Source organism: Mauremys reevesii, linkage group 16, assembly GCF_016161935.1.
Source record: "Mauremys reevesii isolate NIE-2019 linkage group 16, ASM1616193v1, whole genome shotgun sequence".
Taxonomy (NCBI): Eukaryota; Metazoa; Chordata; order Testudines; family Geoemydidae; genus Mauremys; species Mauremys reevesii.
Window position 1 is genome coordinate 26,469,646 of NC_052638.1, and position 21,248 is coordinate 26,490,893.

The 21,248-nt window shown below is 42.5% G+C and overlaps 1 protein-coding gene across 5 annotated transcripts in view; it reads right to left on the bottom strand.

The window, feature by feature from the left end:
* The window catches only part of LOC120384350 (transcription initiation factor TFIID subunit 4-like), a 195,573-nt gene that overhangs the window by 168,918 nt on the left and 5,407 nt on the right, over positions 1-21,248 (bottom strand). For all 5 annotated transcript variants that reach the window (XM_039502951.1, XM_039502949.1, XM_039502950.1 and 2 more), the window contains exon 2: positions 21,052-21,212. In XM_039502951.1, the coding sequence (XP_039358885.1) occupies positions 21,052-21,212 (161 nt within the window). The remainder of the gene's footprint in view (positions 1-21,051; positions 21,213-21,248) is intronic.

Sequence of the window (21,248 nt, forward strand, 5' to 3'; positions counted from 1 at the left end):
GCTCAAGGGACAAAAGTCTGTGTGGTGGATCTAAAGGTTCCAGCTCTGTGATGAGCCATGTGGGTGTCAGTATAATGCTACATGGCAGAATTTCTGTTAAATGAACATTATTAAGGATGCAAAGTCAAACACCCAAAAGTTAGGAAGTGACAGAATTAAAGTTGCCTGAGCAACCTTACTTCAGCCCACTTCTGCATATGCATTATGATTAAGGCTACGATTTAGTCAGGGTATTTTTTTAGTAACAGTCATGGACAGGTCATGAGCAATAAACAAAAATTCACCACCCGTGACCTGTCCATTACATTTACTAAAAATACCCCTGACTAAACCTTGAGGGGGGGGAGGGGCGGGTTGCGGGGGTGCCGCCCCGAGGGGCTGTTGCTGGGGGGGGGGGGGGGGTCCGGAGCACCAGCTGCCAGGGCTGCTGAGCACCGGCTTCTCGGGCCGCCCCCAAGACTGCTGCTGGGGGCAGAAGCTACTGGGAGTGGACCAGGGGGCCACTGCTCAGGGAGGGGCCGGGGGCCACCCTGGGACCGCTGCCAGGGACCACCAAGCAGCGACTGCTCCATCTGCCCTCGGGGCCGCTGCTCAGGCAGTCCCTGGGCCAGCCACACAGGATCACCCAAGCAGCAGCCTGTGTGGCTGGCCCCGAGTCCGCTCCAGCAGCAGCAGCCAGTGCAGCTGGCTGTGGGGCCACCCGAGCCGCTGGCTGCAGAGCCGCTCCAGCAGCAGCTGTGTAGCTAGCCCCGGAGCCAGGTGCTTGGGCAGCCCTGGAGTCAGCAATACTGGCCGCTGCAGAAGTCATGAAAAGTCACAGAATCCGTGACAGACACAGAGCCCTAATTACAATATGGTCTTTAATTACATGAGCCCATTTTATTCTCACGGGACCCCTGCCTCATTCTATGCATTGGATGGACCTGCTCCGAAAATGAATCAGGATTGCATAATGAAGGAGACTGCTGTCTACAGGATCCATCTTTTTTTTTTGTGTGTGTGCAGAAGTTGGAATGTGTGTAGTGAATGAGGCAGTGGGCTGCAGGAAGAGAAAGGACAGTCTCATGGTCAAGGCAGTTTATTACTACCTTGGAGAACTGGATTCTATCCCTGTCTCTGCCCAAGAGGTCCTCTCTGATGCTAGTCAAGTCACCTTTCACCAGGGACCATTAATTGTGCGTTCCTCATTTTAGGAGTGCCTGACTTGGGACCCTACGGTTACATTTGCACAAGTGCTGAGTGCTCACAGCTGAACTCAATGGAACTGTGTTCTGAACATATAAAGTGCCAAATAATGCTAAATACTCTTTAAAATATTAGGTCCTAAGTGTCTCAAATTGGGCATCTTGGTGTGCCACAGTTTACTATCTGTAACATGGGGGTAATAATAAATAATAATAATATCCCCTCATCTTGCAGGGGTGTTATGAAAATAAATCCATTAATCTTTGTGAAGCATTCATATGTGACAATGACAAGCACCACAGAAAAGCATAGGAGGGAACTAATAATTCTGTCTTCTGAGCAGTGTTTGAGGAGAGTGCAGTAAGGTATGGGGCCACATAGTGAACAAAGAGAAAACAAAACACTGAAATGCTGTTCATTAAGGGAGCACCATTCATCCTGTGCACTGAACGAGGTAGTAGTCTTGTGGGGAAAAAATAGTACGTGATCATGTCATTAAAGACTGTATCATAAAGCATACACACAAAAGGGTTGAATTAAATTTGCACAGGCAACATTAATTCTGGCATTTCCTAATGCTTGAGTGCTTGACTTTGCACTCAAACATTAAAAAGAACATTAAGGTTATTTAACATAGCTTTTTCTAACTAATTTTATGTAGTTCACCAAGTAACCGTCCCATAGTAATGATATGAACCAGATTTGAACCAATGGCCTACTGACAGAGGTGGAAAAGGACTGCTGATGAGCTGTGGAGAGTCATCTGTCTACTTCCTATTCCTCGCCACCCTCATACACTATACTTTCTTAAACCTTGCTCCAGAGTTTGTTAATACTTGTAGATTAGATAGGTAGACAAAGAGGTAAATTTAAGATCTGTCTGGATTAATAAACAGATTGTAAACACTACTGATGTTCTCACAAGAGGAAAAATAATTTACCTAAAATTACAATAGTTACACTACTATTTTTGTAGATTCATCATGTTTTTAATGCAGAATGGCTTATCTTAGATACCCACATTGCCTATGAAACCTACATAAAATATTTCTTCAAAGAACTTTCAGTTTTCTTAAGAGACCTCTCTAGAAGGAACAAAGGCCCAGACACGCATTCAAAGCCTCAAGCATTCCTTACCAATCACCCCAGCAGCATCTTCTACTGGATATCAATCTTCTTTATTTTTATGTGGAGGAGGAGAGGGGAATCTACCTGACAGCCGAACAAAACCTTTTTTTGGTTTGATTTTGATAGCTTTCAAGAATTTTTTTTTTTTTTTTTAAATCTTGAGCTGGGATGTCTTCCATACTCAGGAAGCCTGGAGGCAATAAACAGCATCATCATAAAAATGTTGAGTTGTCTGTCTTTTAGGAAGCAGGAGCAAACAGGGCTTTTCTTAATATGCATTTCTTTTCTCCCTTTTAATGGAGAAATGTAAATCACTCATTTCTATTTCCTTAAAAAAATTTTAGTGACATGACTTGCATTTGTGAGGAATATTTACAGTTATAAAATTAAAAATATTGTAAACCTTGTTCATTTGCTTATGAATGCTGTAGCCAACCTAAAAAGTTTAAATGCTAAATATCTCCTTCTTCTCAGTAATTGAGTCCAGAAGTGAAGATTTACAGAGACAGCAGAAAACCAGGCAAACTTCTGGCAGCAACTCAGTTCCGTGAAAGACCTTCACCCATATGACAACCAACAATCTGGAAAAAAATAAAAGCTCAGCCTAGCAAATTTTCACTATCATATACAATATATTATCCAAGAAAATATGCATCACATTTCATATACAGTATCTTGCAGTGCAGGAGTACAGAAGCAACAGATTAAACAAACTGTGCAAAAAACAAGGCTAAAAACACTAAAATCACATTGTCTTAAAAAATTAGTGTGATGCAGGAGTTTCTGATGAGAAAAAATAGTAACTTACATTAATGAGTTGCATAATAAGAAAGTGCTGTAATACCAAAGGACTGCAAATGAACCAATGCAAGTTTATATACCCTGTTTCAAGATTCATAAAGGAAAAGGAAATGAGTGGATCAGAAACATAACAAGCAACCACACTAGAGAAACTCTTCAGTATCATGAATATAATCTTCAATTCAATGCAACAGGCTACTGGCAGACAGTGGAGGGACTCCAGCACAAGAATATTAAGGTAAAATAGCTCCAGTGGAATGGAGCCTAACAGCTGTATTTAGTATAAAATGAGGCATATAAACAGACATTACTAGAAATCCAGCAAAAAGAAAATAGCAGCAACCAACCCTAGGTGTAATAAAGCCACATTTCTTGATGGAGTAATGCTCTTTACTTCAGTTGAGTTGCACCAGGATCTCTGAGATTAAAGCCCATGCTGTTGCATGGGCATGGCAGTTGTGAGGGGCTATGTTTAGTCAAAGTTAGTGGGTATGTTGGTAGTATGTGGTTGGCTGTGCTGATTTGTGTCCAGGAGGTTGTACTGGGAGATTTGTGTGGATGGTGAATGGTGTATGCTGCAGTGAGGGACTGTGTGTTTGGGTTGTTGTGTGTGCTTATTGTGTTGTTGTGTGGATGGTATTGAAGAACTGTGATAGGTGGGCCAAGTAATCCATTTTCTGTACAGTCTCCCTCATACAACCAATTAAATTGTTGCATGCATATTAGCTTAGAGTAAGAGTCTTGATTGGCTGAGTTACCTTTGATATCACGACAGTCTAATACTCTTGGAATGGCACAGATGAATGCCTTACTGTAGCTATACACCGCACAGGTGTAATTTGTAAAGTCAGAACTGTAAAAAACTGGTTGTAACCGACTGCGAATCCCAGTGACAATTCAACCTGGTGATAGTCTACACAAAAAGAGCTTTCAACCATGCTTGTAGTGGTTTCCTTCGCTTCACACTGATGCTGATGCTAGGCTTCAGAGTTACGTATAGGGTGACAATCCTGGAATCTATTATATAGATCAGGGGTTCTCAAACCATTTTTGCTTTCCGGTCACCCAACTCTAGTGAAGGCAGCACAGAAGTAAGGGTGGCAATACTGCAACCCCTTTTGGGGTTGGGAACTCCAGTTTGAGAAACACTGATATAGATGAATTCATCTGAGCCAGATAGCAAGAGAAAAGGGTATGGTCCTGCAATGTTCTTTAAAGAAGAACAGTACAGCTTTTGTAAGATAGGGTGACCAGATGTCCCGATTTTATAGGGACAGTCCGATATTTGGGGCTTTTTTTTTTACTATGGGCTCCTACTACCACCATCACCACCCCCGTTCCAATTTTTCACACTTGCTCTCTGGTCACCTTATAGTAAGGTGGTATTTAAAATCCCAAATCATCAACAGAATATATATGCATGCTTCAAAAATCAAGAATGCATTTATTTTTCAAAATACAGCAACTGAAAATAACAATCTTCACGAAATTAGTTGTTTTAATTTTGATTGGACACACTGGTCACATTATATGTTCTCTGATTGGTTGAAAATAATTTAGAAGCAGATTTGTGGATTGAGTACCACCTACTGGTCAAGAATTTAGGTCCCATTGTGCTAGGCAGGATTAAGTACCTGTGTTCTTTAAGAAAAAAGAATACAGCCCCTGTCCCAGAGAGCAAACATGCTACAATAATCAATTAAAATTTGTTCTGTCAACAAACTTCCCAATAAAATTGGTCACTCAAAGACAGCACACAAAGCCTGAGTCCCCCACCCCCGCACTTTATTTTTTTTTTTTTTGAGAAAATATTCATGGAAAACTAGGGCCAAGTTTGCCAAAAGATACATCAAGATTAAGGTTTGTGCCCCCTTCAGTGAATCTGGACCATGGTTTAGTTTCTGATGGAAACTGCAAAACCTACCTTTAGCAGACTTTGGCTTTTAGGTTTGAGTTTGTACAATTCAAAACAACACTCAATGTAAACCCCACTGAACCCAAACAAAACCTCTGTACACAGCTTTAGTAATATTTTTATTGTTTAGATGTCTTTAAAAAAAAAAAGAGGTTTCCACAGTTTACATTTGTTATTTTTTTAAACAACAACACAGGGATACCTGGAGAAGGATTAAGGAAAATGGAAGAGAACATATGCAAAAGGCCAAACCTGGCAGTTTGGTAAAAGATCAACAAATCACAAATACCTTTTTTAAATAGAAATTGATGGTGTGGTTGGTAGCACCACCTATTATTATATTACCTCCCATTCTTAGTCCTTATTTTCAGATGCTTATAACTTCACCAAACTTTAACCATTCGGACCGAAATTTTACATGATGCACGTCTACCTCAAGCTGATTTAAAAAAACATTTTTTCAGCCCAAATAGGTCACCTGTTTTCAAGAACAAAGTTAGTAAAAAATTAATGGTTTTGCCAATAATAAAAAAAATCTGATTTTTTTTTTTAAGATAGGCTAGCACAGCCACACTTTAGAGCAGGGACTTGAAATATTGCTGGAGAGTGCCTTTTGTGTAAAGGTGCGCTTTTTGTTATTCCCATTAAAATCCACTCAAATCTAGTCAAAGTATAAGCCTCAAAAAACTGCACATGCTTAGTAAAGATTTGCTAGATCTTTGCAGCTTTAAAATCTCTGCAGGTTCTGTCTACAATGAGCATACTCCAGTCTGGGGCTGCAGGGGGCTGAGCAGGACTTTCTCTGCAACTGTGCTTCTGTGGGCCAAGCTGGGGCAGGGCCCTAGAAATGAAAGCAGAGACTCTCTCCCCTGTGTTCTCAAAAGCCCCACTTGCTGGGCTCAGGATACTCCCTGATTTTTATGCAGAGGGGAGAAGAGCTGGACTGGGGGTGAGGGGGTAAGGAGGGGGCAGTGGGGAGCAGAATGGGACAAGGAGCACTGGTGGGTGAGACTGGGACTACAGGCAGGCGGGTGAGGAGGGGAAAACTGGGACTATAAGTGAACATAGAGGGAAACTGGACCTGGGATCAGAAGAAGCATGAGGAGACAGTCTGGGTTGAGTCTGATCCACAGGACTGGAACAGGACACAGGGGGATGGCAGAAGTTCCCGCGTTCCCCTCTAGAGCCTAGAATGGAACTCAAGACCTCTGAGTCTCACCACTCCTTTGATGTCAGCAAATATCTTTGAAACCCACTGGTAAAGTGTCTCATCCCCCTCAAACAAAGAAAAATATCCTACGAGACTCTATTGGTTAAGTGATCTGGGATGGAAGTCTAAAGGTTCCAATCCTGCTGATGAATCATGTGGGTATAGATATGACGCTATATGATGAAACGTCTTTCAGTTTGTTTTTTTGAAAAACCTAGGAAATTACATAAAAATAACTATGTTAAAAGAACTTTACTAAAGGTGCAAAGTCACACACTCAAGTTAGGAAATGACAGAATTAAGATTGTCTGTGCATCCTTAATTTGAACCCTTTGTGCATACACTATAAAACAGTCTGTAATTATATGATCTCATACTGTTTTTCTTGCCTTAGGACCCCTGCCTCATCAGTGCCAGATAAATCTGCTCTGGGGATGATCTGGGGTTGTATAGTGAAGGAGACATTTGTCTGAGGGACCCTTGCTTCATTTGTTGCAGAAGTGGCAACGTGTAGTAGTGAATGAGACAGGGGACTGCAGGAAGAGAAAGGACGGGTTCATAGTAAAAGACAGTTGAATGTTGCCCTGGAGAACTGAATTCTATCCTTGCCTCTACTAGAGAGTTTCTTTTGTGATACTAGTAAAGTAATTTAACCCAGTGGTTCTGAACCTATTTACTATTGTGGGCCGCATCCATAACTATATATACAACCTGTATGGCCCTGAAGATGTCACGTGGGCCACAACTGTGTGCTGATTGGACCACAAGCAGCGTGTGGGCTGCCGGTTGAGAACCACTGACTTAACCCAATTTCTTCACAATTGGTCACTAACTGTATGTGCCTCATTTTACGAGTGCCTGACTTGAGACCCTATGGTTACATCTGCAGATGTGCTAAGTGATCACAGCTGCAACTGAACTCAATGGGAGTTGTGCTGTGAAAATATGAAGTGCTACATAATGCTAATTACTAAGAAAAATCAGGTCCTGAGTGTCTCAAATTGCGCATCTAAAATTAATGGATAATTATCTGAATTGCGCTGTGCCTCAGTTCACCATCTGTAAAATGGGGATAATACCACCACCTTCAATTCACAGAGGTGTTGTGAAAATCAATTCATTACTGTTTGTGAAGCATTCAGATACTATAGCATTGTGTACCACAGAAAACCCTGAGGAAATTAGTAACTCTGTCTTCAGAGCACAGTTTATATAGTGTGCTATAAATACAACCTGGTTTCACATACTGAACAATGAATATTGAACTGCTCATTAAGTGAGCACAATCCCTCCAGTGTACTGAATGAGGTTGGGGTCTTATGGAAAAAACAGTAAGTGATCACATAACTAAAGACTATCATAACACATATGCACAAGGGGATTTAATTAAGGTTACACAGGAAACCTTAATTCTAGCATTTCTTAACTTTTTATTTGGAACCTTAAGAATGTTATTTTAATGTAGTTTGTGTGTGTGTAATATCCTATGTACGTTTAAATTGCTATGTAAGAATATTCCCAGTACATAAATAGTAGCATTTACATGTACCAGTGGTTAAATTTTTCTTATAGAAGAATTATATATCCAAGGTGAACAAAAGGTGGAAAGATGGTCAACTCTAGCCTAGACCTCACAGAAAAAAAGCACAGTCAACCCTCTTCCACCATATCTATTGGTCTCCCACCTACACATCTAGTGCTAATATCTCCTCACATGCTGGCAGCTTACCTTTCAGCATTCAAACAAGGCTAAATTTCCTTCTCCCAAGCATATCCAAATACTCTATGAATATTTTTTTTAATTGTTGGAGAGAACAGAAGGTAAGTGACACTTTAAAATAGGTATATTTTGGGACCTATTAACATGGACAAATATTTCTTTAAATAACATATATGAAGAGAGACAACTTGAAAAAGAGATCTAGTTACTCACTGTGGAAAAAAACTGGATATGGGTTATGTTAACTCTTCCTGAAACTAAATTATAGGATTGGGAGTGCTCGTCTGTAAAGATAAGCCATAACAATTCAAAATGCTCTGAAAAGAGAAGGTATGAACACATTAACATTTGACTACATGGCACCTAGTATTATCTGAAAGTACATTAAGGCTATCAGAAATTTAATTCTCAAAAGTGATGACTGAAATAAGATTTAACCAACTCCGGAAAAGCATCAGGCTGATCAATGATGACCAAATAGTCCCACAGAAAACTTGATCAACACGGTCATATGCAGGGCAAACATCATAAAGAATTAACAGCGACGACTCTTCAGATCCTTGCTGACAGTTTTAGTTCTATGTTAAGTTTCACTGATACGAAGGCAGTTTATTAAACACAACATTAACATTAAGGTATATTTGCATTTAAAGAGATTACGTATATGGATAAAGCATCTATAGAATCTGGGCTAACATTGCATATAAGATTTTTTTTTTTAATCTACAACTCACATTTCTATTTCACTGGTATACATTGGAACTGTAATTTTACCACCAGTTTCAGATTACTGAAAGTACCATTATTTTTGACTTTTTATTTATGCATGTAGCAGCAGTCTGACTAATAAGAAACACACACAAAGAGCAGGAAATTTGGCTTAAAGCATTCAGAACTACATAAACTGAAAATGTAAACAGACAAAAGAAAGCTATCTGTGAAAAACTAGATGGCAGCACCTACCTACTTTTTAAAATTTCACAAGTATAAATACTTCAAAACCAAGTACAGTGCTGCTTTCTCTAATGTTATTTCAAAGGCTGAAAAGCAGTAGGCATAACATACTTTTAAAGACTCTTTGAAGATTATAATAATTCAAGTAATTTATTTGGTAAATAAAATATCAATACTCTTGGTTTATTTTCCCATACATGACATCTATGATTTCAAAATGGAGCAGTAATGAAACTAAAACTTCATGGAATGTATAGATTGTGCTTTCTCACTTTATACAAATTATATATCAAAACTACAACCTACAGGATTTGAAAATTCCATAATATAAAACACTGTTAAAATAACCAAATATCATAATGCTCAGTCACAGAAGATAGGCAGAATTACATCAAATGCATACAGAAACATGGAATAAAGAGAGTAAAATATTGTACAGCTGTTATGACAAGGTATTTATTTTAAATATGCCAAATGCTTTTCCAATTTAATTAAAGGGCTTTTTCTGAACCAAGAATATAAATAAGGCACAAAGCACTGTTATTACAATCAGATCAGATGTCATTCTCCCCAAAGGGCATCGCCTCCATGATGCAGATAAGGTCCACAAAACAACAATAAATTTCCATAAGGATCCAGTAAGACAGAGACACTTATAGGAGCACAGAAATATAATCAAGAAAAGAGAAGGCAGACTCCCCCTAGTGACTGGAACATACAACAATCTATGTTCATGTTCAGAAAAATGTTAAATTTCCCTGTAATATGTTACTATAAGTGTGCTAAAAACTGCAATTAATATAAAATAATTATTTTTTCCATAATCTTAACATCAGATTTAAATTAAAATTATATTAAACTACAATAATTGTTTAATGAAAGAAAAACTATCTAATATATGAAATGTTTCAGCAATGCAATAAAATCTTAGAATTTACCCATGAGGAAAGATTAGAAATGTAACTGCACCTATTCAAGATTTACTTATTTCAATACTTTATTTCAGTTAAAAAAATTAGTGGCAACTTATGTTCACAAGATGACTACAGTTTCAATGTAAACACATTGTATGCATCTTTCTCTGAATCACAGCTTTCTATATAGCATTCAGCAATCTTGAGATTCTGAATTTTATTTTAATTAAATGTTATTGTACTGATTTGCACTCATTTATTTATATGCTGCACATCCTTCTGTAATTTATTCTTGTCCTCCATGGTCTTTCCTAGCTTGGCACTAAATTGACCCAGAGATGGATGCCATCCTACAAGGGTTACTGTTGCTCTGTTGATCCTCTCTTGCTGACAGTATAGCTCCTCCTGGAGCAGTTTTCCAGACTTCTGCTAGGAAACACAGGCACAGATTACAGTGCTACAGAGAGTGTATAGAGAGTGTATAGTCCTCCACTCCACTTCTCTTCCCCACAGTCACTCACACCACCTATAAAGGTAGGTATTTTTACCATTGTGTAAAATGGGAATACTGAGGCAGAGAGATGTTAACTGTCTAGCACAAGGTCACACATCAATGGAAGAGCCAAGAAGGGAATCCAAGGCGAACAGATGCCAAAGTATTCTTTTCAAAAGGCATTTGTCTAACTTCGGTGAGAATTTCATGCAAGACTCTTCTAAAAGCTGTATTAAAATATTGCTGTATTATGTTTACTGCATTCCCTCCATCCACAAAACTGACAAGTGAGTCAAATAATATTTCACGTTTCTGTGGCATGGCCTATTCTTTATTACATACAAAAATGTTAAACAAAAGTTATTTAGGTTGCAAAGTCAAGCACTCACATTTTACGAAATGCCAGATTTATGGTTGCCTGTGCAACCTTAATTCTGGGACTGGACGACAGGGGATGGATCCCTCAATAATTGCTCTGTTCTGTCCATTCCCTCTGAAGCATCTGGCACTAATCCATTGGTCTGACGCAGTATGGCTGTTCTTGCGTTGTTATTCTTCATCTTCCTACACATTCAAAGGCATGTTGAGATTATGGCAGACCTCAAATGATACCCCTAACTGTGCCGGATAGCAATTTTCAAACATTGTTGTAGCATGGTACAATTATAGGACAATTTCCCTTGTACAGTGTGAAGATATTTTTTCTCTGAAACATTCATGTTAGCCAATGCTGTGCTTTTATTCAATAGCAAAAACTACATTAACACAGAGTTAAGGTTGCCTGGTGGTATGTCACCCCTTTGCAGAACACTGAATTGAGCAAAACTAACTTCTGAAAACCAGGAAATGGTTCCTAGCTATCTTTATTCTGCCCTCTTTCAGCAATGCCCAAATATCCCCATTAAGGGCTAGTCTACACTTACCGCTGTCGTCGCGGTGAGTTCTCGATTTTTTCCGAGAACTATCGATGCGCTGATCTATCGCCATAGTTCGAAGAACTCGAAAGCGCTAAACTCTCTCCACCTCACCAGCTGGTTTGTTAGCAGAGTCGCTTGGAGCGGAGTTTCGGTTCCGGGCGGGTGGCGCCTAGATCGGTTCGAGTTAGGTAGGTAGTTTCAGCTCTCATTTCGTTCACGAGCTGAATTTGCGTCAGTTAGTTCGATCCAGTTTAGTGTAGACCAGGCCTAAGACACACATGCTGCCAATCCCACAGTTGCTGAAATGTACAAGCTTCTCTTTTTAAAAGCCATTCACTCTCAGCCACAGGATTCCGCCTTATACTATTAAAGGACAAAGGCGGGGAAGTACCCCATGACACCTTCCCTCTACTTCCCTATAGCCAATGGGAATTATCTGCATACACTCCAGGTGCAGTCAGTGCATTGGATGTACCTACACTAAATGGTGGAGGCAGCAGTTGGGACTGCTTGGTAAAGGTGTATTTGTGAAACAAAGATGGGTGGATTACTTTGAGGTGAGTGACGGAGCTGTGATTATGACATGAGATCTATGTTTTGCACCCTCCAATGTGTGTGAGCGAAAAGAGACACACATGTATTTTCAGAATCCTGTATGTATTATTTATATGCAGAATTGTGTATGTTATACAATCAGTAAGGCCCAGAGATTTTACTACGAAAAGTACTGTCATTAGTGAGCTGGAATATGAGCACAGTCTAACCCAGGGGTCGGCAACCTATGGCACGCGTGCCAAAGACGGCACGCGAGCCAATTTTTAATGGTACGCTGGAGCCTGTCCGGACTTCAGCATGCCATTAAAAATCCTGCCCAGCCTCGCCCGCTCTCCTCTGCCCTCTGCTCCCCCCGTGGGAGCAGGGAGCAGAAGCATACCTGTGCGCACGGGGTGAGCAAATGGCCCCACTCTCCCGGCACAGCAAGCCGCGGGGCCCACGCTCCGGGTCCGGAGCGCTGGCCAAGCGCAGCAAGCTGCCCCCCTTCTCCCCTGGAGCCCTGCCGCCGCGTGCAGCGCTCTGGTTGGTCGGGGCTGCGCGCTCCGTGGGGCAGCATTTGGCTCCGCGAGGAGGCAGACACGCTCCCTGCTCAACCGGAGCTCAGTGCTCAGCGCAGCGCTCTGAGGGCCGGGGCTGTGCTCTCCAGCGGGGCAGTGTGTCTGGCTCTGCGTGGAGCCTCAAGGTAAAGGGCCCAGGGCTGTGGGGGTTGGATAAGGGGTGGGGGCAGTCTGGGGACTGGGAGCAGGGTGGGTTGGATGGGGAGGTGGGGTCCCAGGGGTTAGGGGCAGGGTCTCTGAAGGGGGCAGTCAGGGAGTGGGGGTGGGGTGGGGCATGGGAGTCCTGCGGTTTGTGAGGGGCAGGAGGTGGATAGGGGTCAGGGCAGTCAGGGGACCAGGAGCAAGAGAGGGTCCTGGGGGCAGTTAGGGTGGGGGTCTCTGGAGGGGGTGGTCAGGGGACAAGGAGCTGGGGGGGTTGTATGAGTTGGGAGTTCTGGGGGTCCTGTCAGGACGCAGGAGTGTGGAGAGGTGTTGGCGCAGGCAGGGAGTCGGGGGGGGGTTGGATGGGTTGGGAGTTCTGGGGGTCCTGTCAGGGGTGGGGAGTGGGTAGGCATGGGAGTCCCGGGGGTCTGGCTGGGGACTGGGGTGTGGATAAGGGTTGGGGCACTCAAGGGACAGGTAGGGGAGATAGGGTCCAGTCGGAGGACAAGGAACAGGGAAGCTTAGATAGGGGGTGGGGTCCTGGGGGGCAGAGGTCCCAGGATGGGGTATTCAGGGGACAAGGAGCAGCGGGGTTGGGAGTTCTTAGGGGGGCAGTCACCCAGCCCTCTCCCCTGAGCCCTGACCCCCACACATACACCACGCCCTCTGCCCTGAGCCCTGCACACCCCTCAGGCCCCTGACCTGAGCCCTGTACCTCCCTCATACACACCCAGCCCTCTGCTTGACTCCTTCATCCCCCCACACACACACACACCCACAACCCTAGCCCTGACTCTGGCACCTCCACCCATACCCAGCCCCCCCTCTGCCTTGACACCTACACCCCCCCCCACATACCCAGCCCCCAGCCCTGACTCCAGCCCTCTGCCCCCAGCCCTCTGGGTCCCGACCCCGCACAGCCTGCTGCTGGTCTTGGGTTCTGGCTGACGGACCCTTGCCAGCCAGGGTCCCGGCCACAGGCCTCGCTCAGCCCGCTGCCGGCCTAGGTGAACAGAGCCCCAGACCAGCAGTGAGCTGAGCGGGCCGGCAGCGTAAGATCAACATTTTAATTTCATTTTAAATGAAGCTTCTTAAACATTTTGAAAACCTTGTTTATTTTACAATACAACACTAGTTTAGTTATATAATATATAGACTTATAGAGAGAGACCTTCTAAAAAACATTAAAATGTATTACCGGCACCCAAAACCATAAATTAGAGTGAACAAATGAAGACTCGGCACACCGCTTCTGAAAGGTTGCCGACCCCTGGTCTAACCATTTATTATCTGCAAGAACTCCAGGTAAAGTGAGTGTAGCTGGTGTCAGGTGTAGCGCTACTGAATGATGGAGGCAGTGGTTAAGGGGTAGAGATGTGTTTGTGAGATCTGCAGATTACTTTGATGTGTGCGACGGAGCTATGATTGTGACATGAGATCTATATTTTCCACCTTCTCATGTGTGAGCAAAGGGAAAAGTTGCATATGTACCTACAGGATCCAGTATGCACCTCTTCTATGCAGAATTGTGTAGGTGATGTCAATAGCAGGGCATAGGGCTTTTGTTATAAAGGATACTGTCAGCAGTAAAGTGGAATATGAGAGGACTGTCATACTTTAATGATGTTTAAGTGAAAGTGCAGATAGAGATGGTATCCTATGAGTAAGTGTAAGCGAGTTGTAAAAGTCTCTGAAGAGAATCTTAACTTGTGTATGTGTGGTATTTTTTTCTGGGGCTTTCGCTAAGTGTATGAGTGTACACCAGGGCCTGGAATCTCCTGAATCTTCTGGGCCAGTGTGAGTATGTGCATAATGAGGCATTGCTTGAAGAGGAAAGCGGGAAGGTGACAAGGGCAACCATTTTTCCTCCTCTTCGTCCTTTAACAGTGTAAGGTGGAATCCTGCGGGGTGAGGAATGGGCTGTGAAAGGAGTGAAAAGCTTGTATATTTCAGCAGCAGCTGTGGAGCTGGCTGAATAAAGGTATAAATGTTAATAGAGCATACTGGGACATTGCTGAAAGAGAGCAGAGTTAGGTTTGCATGGGCAACCTTAACTGTGCATTTTCTGGGTTTCAGATGTTTGAGTTTTGTTAAGCTCAACATTCTTGGAAGTTATGAAATACCACCAAGCAACCTTAAATCTGCATTAATGTAGTTTTTTGCTACTCAATTTCCTTGTGTTTTTAATCAGAAATGTTGTTGGTAGGAGCTGGTAGTCATTTAGGTAGTTGTATATCTCATGTCCCACAACTGGCATATTGAGTCAGACAAACACACACCGCCCCTCCCCATATGCACACACAGCTGTGCCCCACAAGCCCTGCTTTGGCACACCTCCCCAGCCATGCCCCTAACCCATTCACTGTATTTCCACCTCCAACCTGGCCTTCTGCCCACTACTGTACCCAGACCCCACCCCAAGCAGGGAATGCCTACCCCTACAGTCTCCACTCCCTGGTATACAAATGTTTATATTGTCCTTACTTCCCCCTCCTATAACCCAACTCACATGCAGTGCCTGAAGCAGAGATCAACTATGTTAGAGCGAAGGGGTATTCCTGGTCATGTTTCAGAATGGTTGGAGGATGGAGGTCGTGGAGGGGCCAGCAAGAGAAACCATAGACAGGATTTCTGTTCAAAATACTGAGTTTTATGTTTGAGAGAAAGATCCTCTAGCCCCCATCCAATAGATCAGGGGTAGGCAACCTATGGCACAGGTGCTGAAGGCAGCACGCAAGCTGATTTTCAGTGGCACTCACACTGCCCGGGTCCTGGCCATCGGTCCGGTGGGCTCTGAATTTTAATTTAATTTTAAATGAAGCTTCTTAAACATTTTGAAAACCTTATTTACTTTACATACAACAATAGTTTAGTTATGTATTACAGACTTATAGAAAGAGACCTTCTAAAAGCGTTAAAATGGCACGCAAAACCTTAAATTAGAGTGACTGAAGACTCGGCACACCACTTCTGAAAGGTTGCCGATCCCTGCAATAGATGCACCCCATCTCCAGGAAACTGAGGCATCAGAGCTTCTAATGTTTCTATGACGTACAGTATGTGTAGTCTGGTCAGTGATTAACCCTCTAATTTCCTGATTAATGTTTTTCCAAACATTATTAATAACCTTTATATTGCTCCTGTAGCAATTATTCAGATGCTCAGAGAAATCAGAGAAAATTATTATAGCTCTTGGGCACAAATCTGCGATGCAGTCCAAATCTGCTCTCATACATTTACGAGGTGTACACACCAGGAATAAGGCCCAGATCATATTCATGCAAGTGAATCACCACAGTGCCTGGAAGAACACAACCTGACCTTAAGCCACCAGTTAGACGCTGCCGAATGGGCAAAATATGATGCCAACGCAGGCCACCTCTCTCCACCCAAATCAGCCTGTAGTCAGCAATCCCCATGTCATGGTGTACTCCCTTGCTCTCTCACGAACATCTGCAACCTTGTGATCCAGGAATCACGCAGAATCCAGTAGCAACCTTGGCAGCACACACATGTTTTCCCTCAGCAGTCCAGTTCCAAACCCCCATGCCATGCATTTTGGAAACACTACATTCATCTGCCCTGGGATCAGGAAATACCCACTTGCCCCAACAATCCCCCAGGGGCTAGTAAAATATAGTTTTTTCCAAATAATCAATCCAAGGCTTGCTGCCACTGCCACCTTCCCCTCCTCCCCATGCATGCATGCATGCACGCGCGCACACACACACACAATCTTCTGTCTCCGGCTCCTCCCCATACAGTATAACAAAAATTTTGGTTAGACCAAATGCTGGCTATTCTATTGTATTCACAGTAAATCGCACCATAAAATAAATACATGTTATATTAGAGACCACTTGGTTTAAGCACCCTGAGCTATTAAAACTTTTAGGGGTATACAAAGGTTCGGACTACAAAATGCAGTGGTCGGGTTTTCACCTGGGCAACGGTGTTGGCACAAAACCTTGAACTATATAAGCAAGCATAAAGTGGCTGCCTAGAAACTCTCTCACTGTTTCTTTACTGATACACGTGCACAGTAATCAATCTAAACTACACATCTACAAATGTTCTTAAATATCATTCTCAACTTGAATCCCCAAAGATTTAGTGGGTGCCATGCACTACCCTGGGTAAAATTCTACAGATTGAAACCATTTTGACCTACATCACATCAATACTTTGCTCTCTAGATCGGCACAAAAAACACACCTAGAAACTTTTTGAATAGTGGCTTTTTGTTTCAGAGCTTTTCTCTCTTCAACCCCTTGCTCATATGACCCCAAATTTGGGTCAATGACCCTGCCCTGCAAACCAAATTAAAAAGGAATCTGACTGCATGTTGATTTTAGAGGACTTAGAAAGGTTGATCTTTAAACAAAAGTTGCGATACAACCTTAACTATAGTGGTGTTGCCTCACCACTGTAATCCACTGAGCTAGGTAGTTTATAATATGGTTTCTTAACATGGTTTATGATTATTTAAGGTGTAATAACAAATTGTGTTACAAATATGACCCTGAAAATGGTTTCAAGCCTTAATGGAAAAACTGAGTAAACAGCCATATTTGACTTTGGGTGTTAAATATGACAGTCCTCAACCATCTCTCCTCAGATTTGAATAGAAAACAAATGCCCCACTTATAAAAAGGGGTCTATCATATTCACCACAAGAATAAGAATGTCAAAGCCTCTCTTACACAGACGGTAAGACCTTAGCAGAAGGACAACTATTTTCAGCGCTTGGTTACATAGGAGCAAGGAGTCTAAACTGTCTGACAGCCAAAGTTTTCTCAGAGTAAAACTCAGCCTTGATGACCAGTAAATAGAAGATCACAAAATTCTATGCACTTAAAAAAAATAACATTCTAAAATATAATCTAAAGAGAATACCTTAAATTACAGATTCAAAGTATACATAATGACCAAGATATTTTAATGTCTGGTGCAAAGATAATGACACTCATCTGCATCAGCATAATGGAGAGATATGTATGTAACTGATTAAAGGATCTAGGCAGAAGTTGAAACTAAATTAAGCAGCAATGCGGCATTAATTTTTGTTATATTTGTCTGTCTTGTGCTGTTCTTCTGGTTAGTCAAAGACAACGTATGTGTACATTCAGACTGTTCTGAGCCAATGATTAATGCAATTTGTCTCAGTTTGAACAACTGAGAAGAACAGGACTCCTGGAGATTTTACTTTACAAGCCTAACAACATTTGTGCAGAAAATATTTCCCATACCCTTCACTTGGGGGGGGAATAACCTGTCAGGCTCCAGCTCTCTGACAAGTCAGAACTGTATTCTGGAACAGGAAAAAAAACCTGTCAATTATAGAATTGCTGGAAGACAATTTTGTTTACAGTATACATTATTGGCTGTACTTGAATTAAATTCCTCTCCTTGATCAATCATCATTATTCAAATGAAAAACAAAACCAAAAAAAAACACACCTGAAGATGCAGCCATTTCTAAAAGCTTAGCACAATATTTGTCATTAAACATTTCCTCCAAAAAGGCAATGAGTTCAACAGCCTCAGGAAATAAGTCTTCTATAAGAATCAAATACAAGTGTAGTGCTTATGTGGTAAAGCCTTTATTATTTAAGGGATTCACCGTTTTCTGGCTTTAAAAAAAATGGTTCTAGTCAAATGTTTTAAAACACATTTTCTGGACCAAATATATACAAATAAAAGTAACTGGCAGCAGAAGAGAAAAATGTATCACCTATTTCCAGAATAATTAAATTCAAGCTTCCCAAAGACTTTGCTTTAATCATTTCATTGCCTTTATTAATTAATAAGAGTAAACAAATGTGGTGCTCATGAAACAGACCAGTATGATGGTCTAGGCAGATACCATACTGTTGTGTCAATGCACATGAATCCCTGACTAGCAATAATCCTATTGTTCCAGTACTGCCACTGTAAAATGTTGAAATCACAACAACTTCTAGGACAGGGATTGGCAACCTTTGGCACGCGGCCCATCAGGGAAAGCCACTGGCAGGCTGGGATGGTTTGTTTATCTGCAGCATCCACAGGTTCGGCCAATCACAGCTCCCACTGGCCGCAGTTCGCCACTCCAGGCCAATGGGGGCTGCAGGAAGCAGCAGCCAGCACATCCCTTGGCCCACGCCGCTTCCATAGTCTGTCTGGAATAGTTTGAGATCCGCTGCACTAATGATTATGTGCCTCTTCAATACACAGAACTACATCCTATCTACACAAAATGCAAAGCAGCGTGGCAACACTGTGCTTAGGCCTGTTTCAGAGAAGCCTCCCACAAAGACACAGAATCTATTTTTTCTTAATGACTTTTTCCAACCTTCCACCTCCAGCATTCCACATAATTTCGAAGACTACTCTTTAACAGGCTTGTCATCCTCATGCTCATCTCCTCAAACGGTCATATTAGACACCCTCAGTCCTCTTAACAATTCCTTACAAGTTTTTATCTTTTCTCAACTCCCTCTGATTGTTAATATCTTTTCTGTAGTATTGTGTTCAAAAGCTGTGCTCCCATGAGTGGTGAATTAAAGGTAAACCATTTTCTCTCTAACTTTATATAGGATACATCTAAATATACAATCTTATAATGTCGGATGGCTGCTAAAGGAGCAAGCAGGCTGGAGAACGAAAGTCCTGCCAGCAAGCTGGTGAGAAGCTGCCCAGAGACGACACTCAAGAAAAGGGATGACTAGACGTATGGCAGTAGTCCCAATACTGTGGGACATGTCTCCCGAGGAGGGCATAGAAGAAACCTTGGGGGGACATGCAGCGGGACCCAGGCCAGCCCGCACAGGGGGTGGGAGCGAGTGCCACCCAGCTCTGCTCTGCTTCCAGCCCGGCCCCAGCCCCAGCTTCACTCCATCTCTAGCCCAGCTCTCCCCTCATTCCCTCTCCAGCCCCAGGCCAGCTCCACCTCTAGACCCAGCTCCTGCCACATCCCCACTTCCGCCCCCAGTTCCATCTTCAGCCCAAGCTCCTCTGCAGCAATGGAGGGGGGGGCACGGATAGATTCCATTACTGGTAAGGGGGGGGGCACGATAGGAAAAGTTTGGGTACCACTGATGTACAGGCTGGAGAAGCCTACAGAACCAAGGGAGATAGAAAGGCACTCAGGGCACAGCAGGAGTTGTTGTGGAGGCCTTATTTGGTCTGTCTTGTTTAAGAGCCCAGAGTTGGAACCCAGTGGAGTGGGTGGGCCTGGGTTTCCCTACCAATCCCACAACAGACACTTAAGAACAAAAGGGGTTTTGAGACCCCCCGAGGACCAGGATCAGCTGACCCTACCAAGCACAAGGGAAACCCGTACACCTCAGCAGGACTGAAACTAACACCCTGCATATCCCAGAATAGGACTATCATAGAGACTCAGTTAAGAGGCCGTGATTGACCGCCTTCCCGGACCAAGTTAATTCTGACCAAAGGGGGCGCTAGTGCATTAGCACAGCAGCTCACAGTTACTCATAGTGATAGTACTCATAAGTACTTACCAAAGCAATCTTAACTCTGCCCCAACAAATCAGATGAGCATTACTAGGGCTCAGCTGCGCAATAACAATGCTCAGAAATATTGATCTCTAATTTTATAGTCCAAAGTAGCTAAAGCTGAATAACCTCCCTGAAGTACCATCACTTAGTTAAATGATAAGTACTTGCATTAACATAGGTTTTGGGGGTTTTAGCTAGAAGGATCACAAAGCACTTTATAAACTCATCAGAAACTTAATATCAATCTTAGTACCTCTGTGTGGAAATACAGTAACTTTTTAACATCAAGCTCTACAGAATATTATGGAGTATCAGAGGGGTAGCCGTGTTAGTTTGGATCTGTAAAAGCAGCAAAGAGTCTTGTGGCACCTTATAGACTAACAGACGTTTTGGAGCATGAGCTTTCGTGGGTGAATACCCACTTCGTCGGATGAATATTATGGGGCAGGAAAGGATACCGTAGCCAGCTTAATTTAATAGAGAAATTCAGGTCACAAAACGCAATCACCCAACTTGAAATCTTAAAGCAACAGGCAAATCACCACCCTTACTCTTGAATAATGTATAACAACATTTAATGACTACAAGAGGGCAGGACACCTGTTGTTCATTTTATTTGAAAAATTAATCTTAACAAGACAGTGCCCCCAAGCACCATGTTGGGGATTTAGATCAATACTGACTCAGAAGGAAGAGAGTCACCTATTGAATCAGCAGCATGTATGATTTCCTCAGAGATCTCCAAATAAGTTCTGACCAAGCTTGATCCTGCTTATTTTATGAGGTCTGTTGGACTCACAGCCCAAAGTGGCCTTAACAGAAGCTATAATATGGGACTCCTGAAATGTAGACATATAGAGAAATTTCCTGGACTCCTGGAACTAACCCATACTTTGGCTAAAGGTGAGGTACAATATTTCCCTCCTCTGTAATTTGTTTTCAGTGCAAAAATGGTTTATGTGAAGAATTTTGCAAAGAAGCCCAGCTTTATAATGTGTGTGATAGAAAAACGGTAGATCATACAGAAAAATGATAATCACAAGCATGAAAAAATGTACCTGGGTTGTTGTTAAACGAAAAACTGGACCACTTGTGGGCACTGAAAGCCTGGGTGAGATGCTGGCAGGACCTTGCCCTTGTGTTTGTACTTGAGCCTGGGCTAAAACCTGCTGAGGCACCATTACAAGCTGTCCAGCTTCTGTGCGGACCAAGACCATACCTAATGAAAATGATCAAAATAATAGTAAGTACTTTG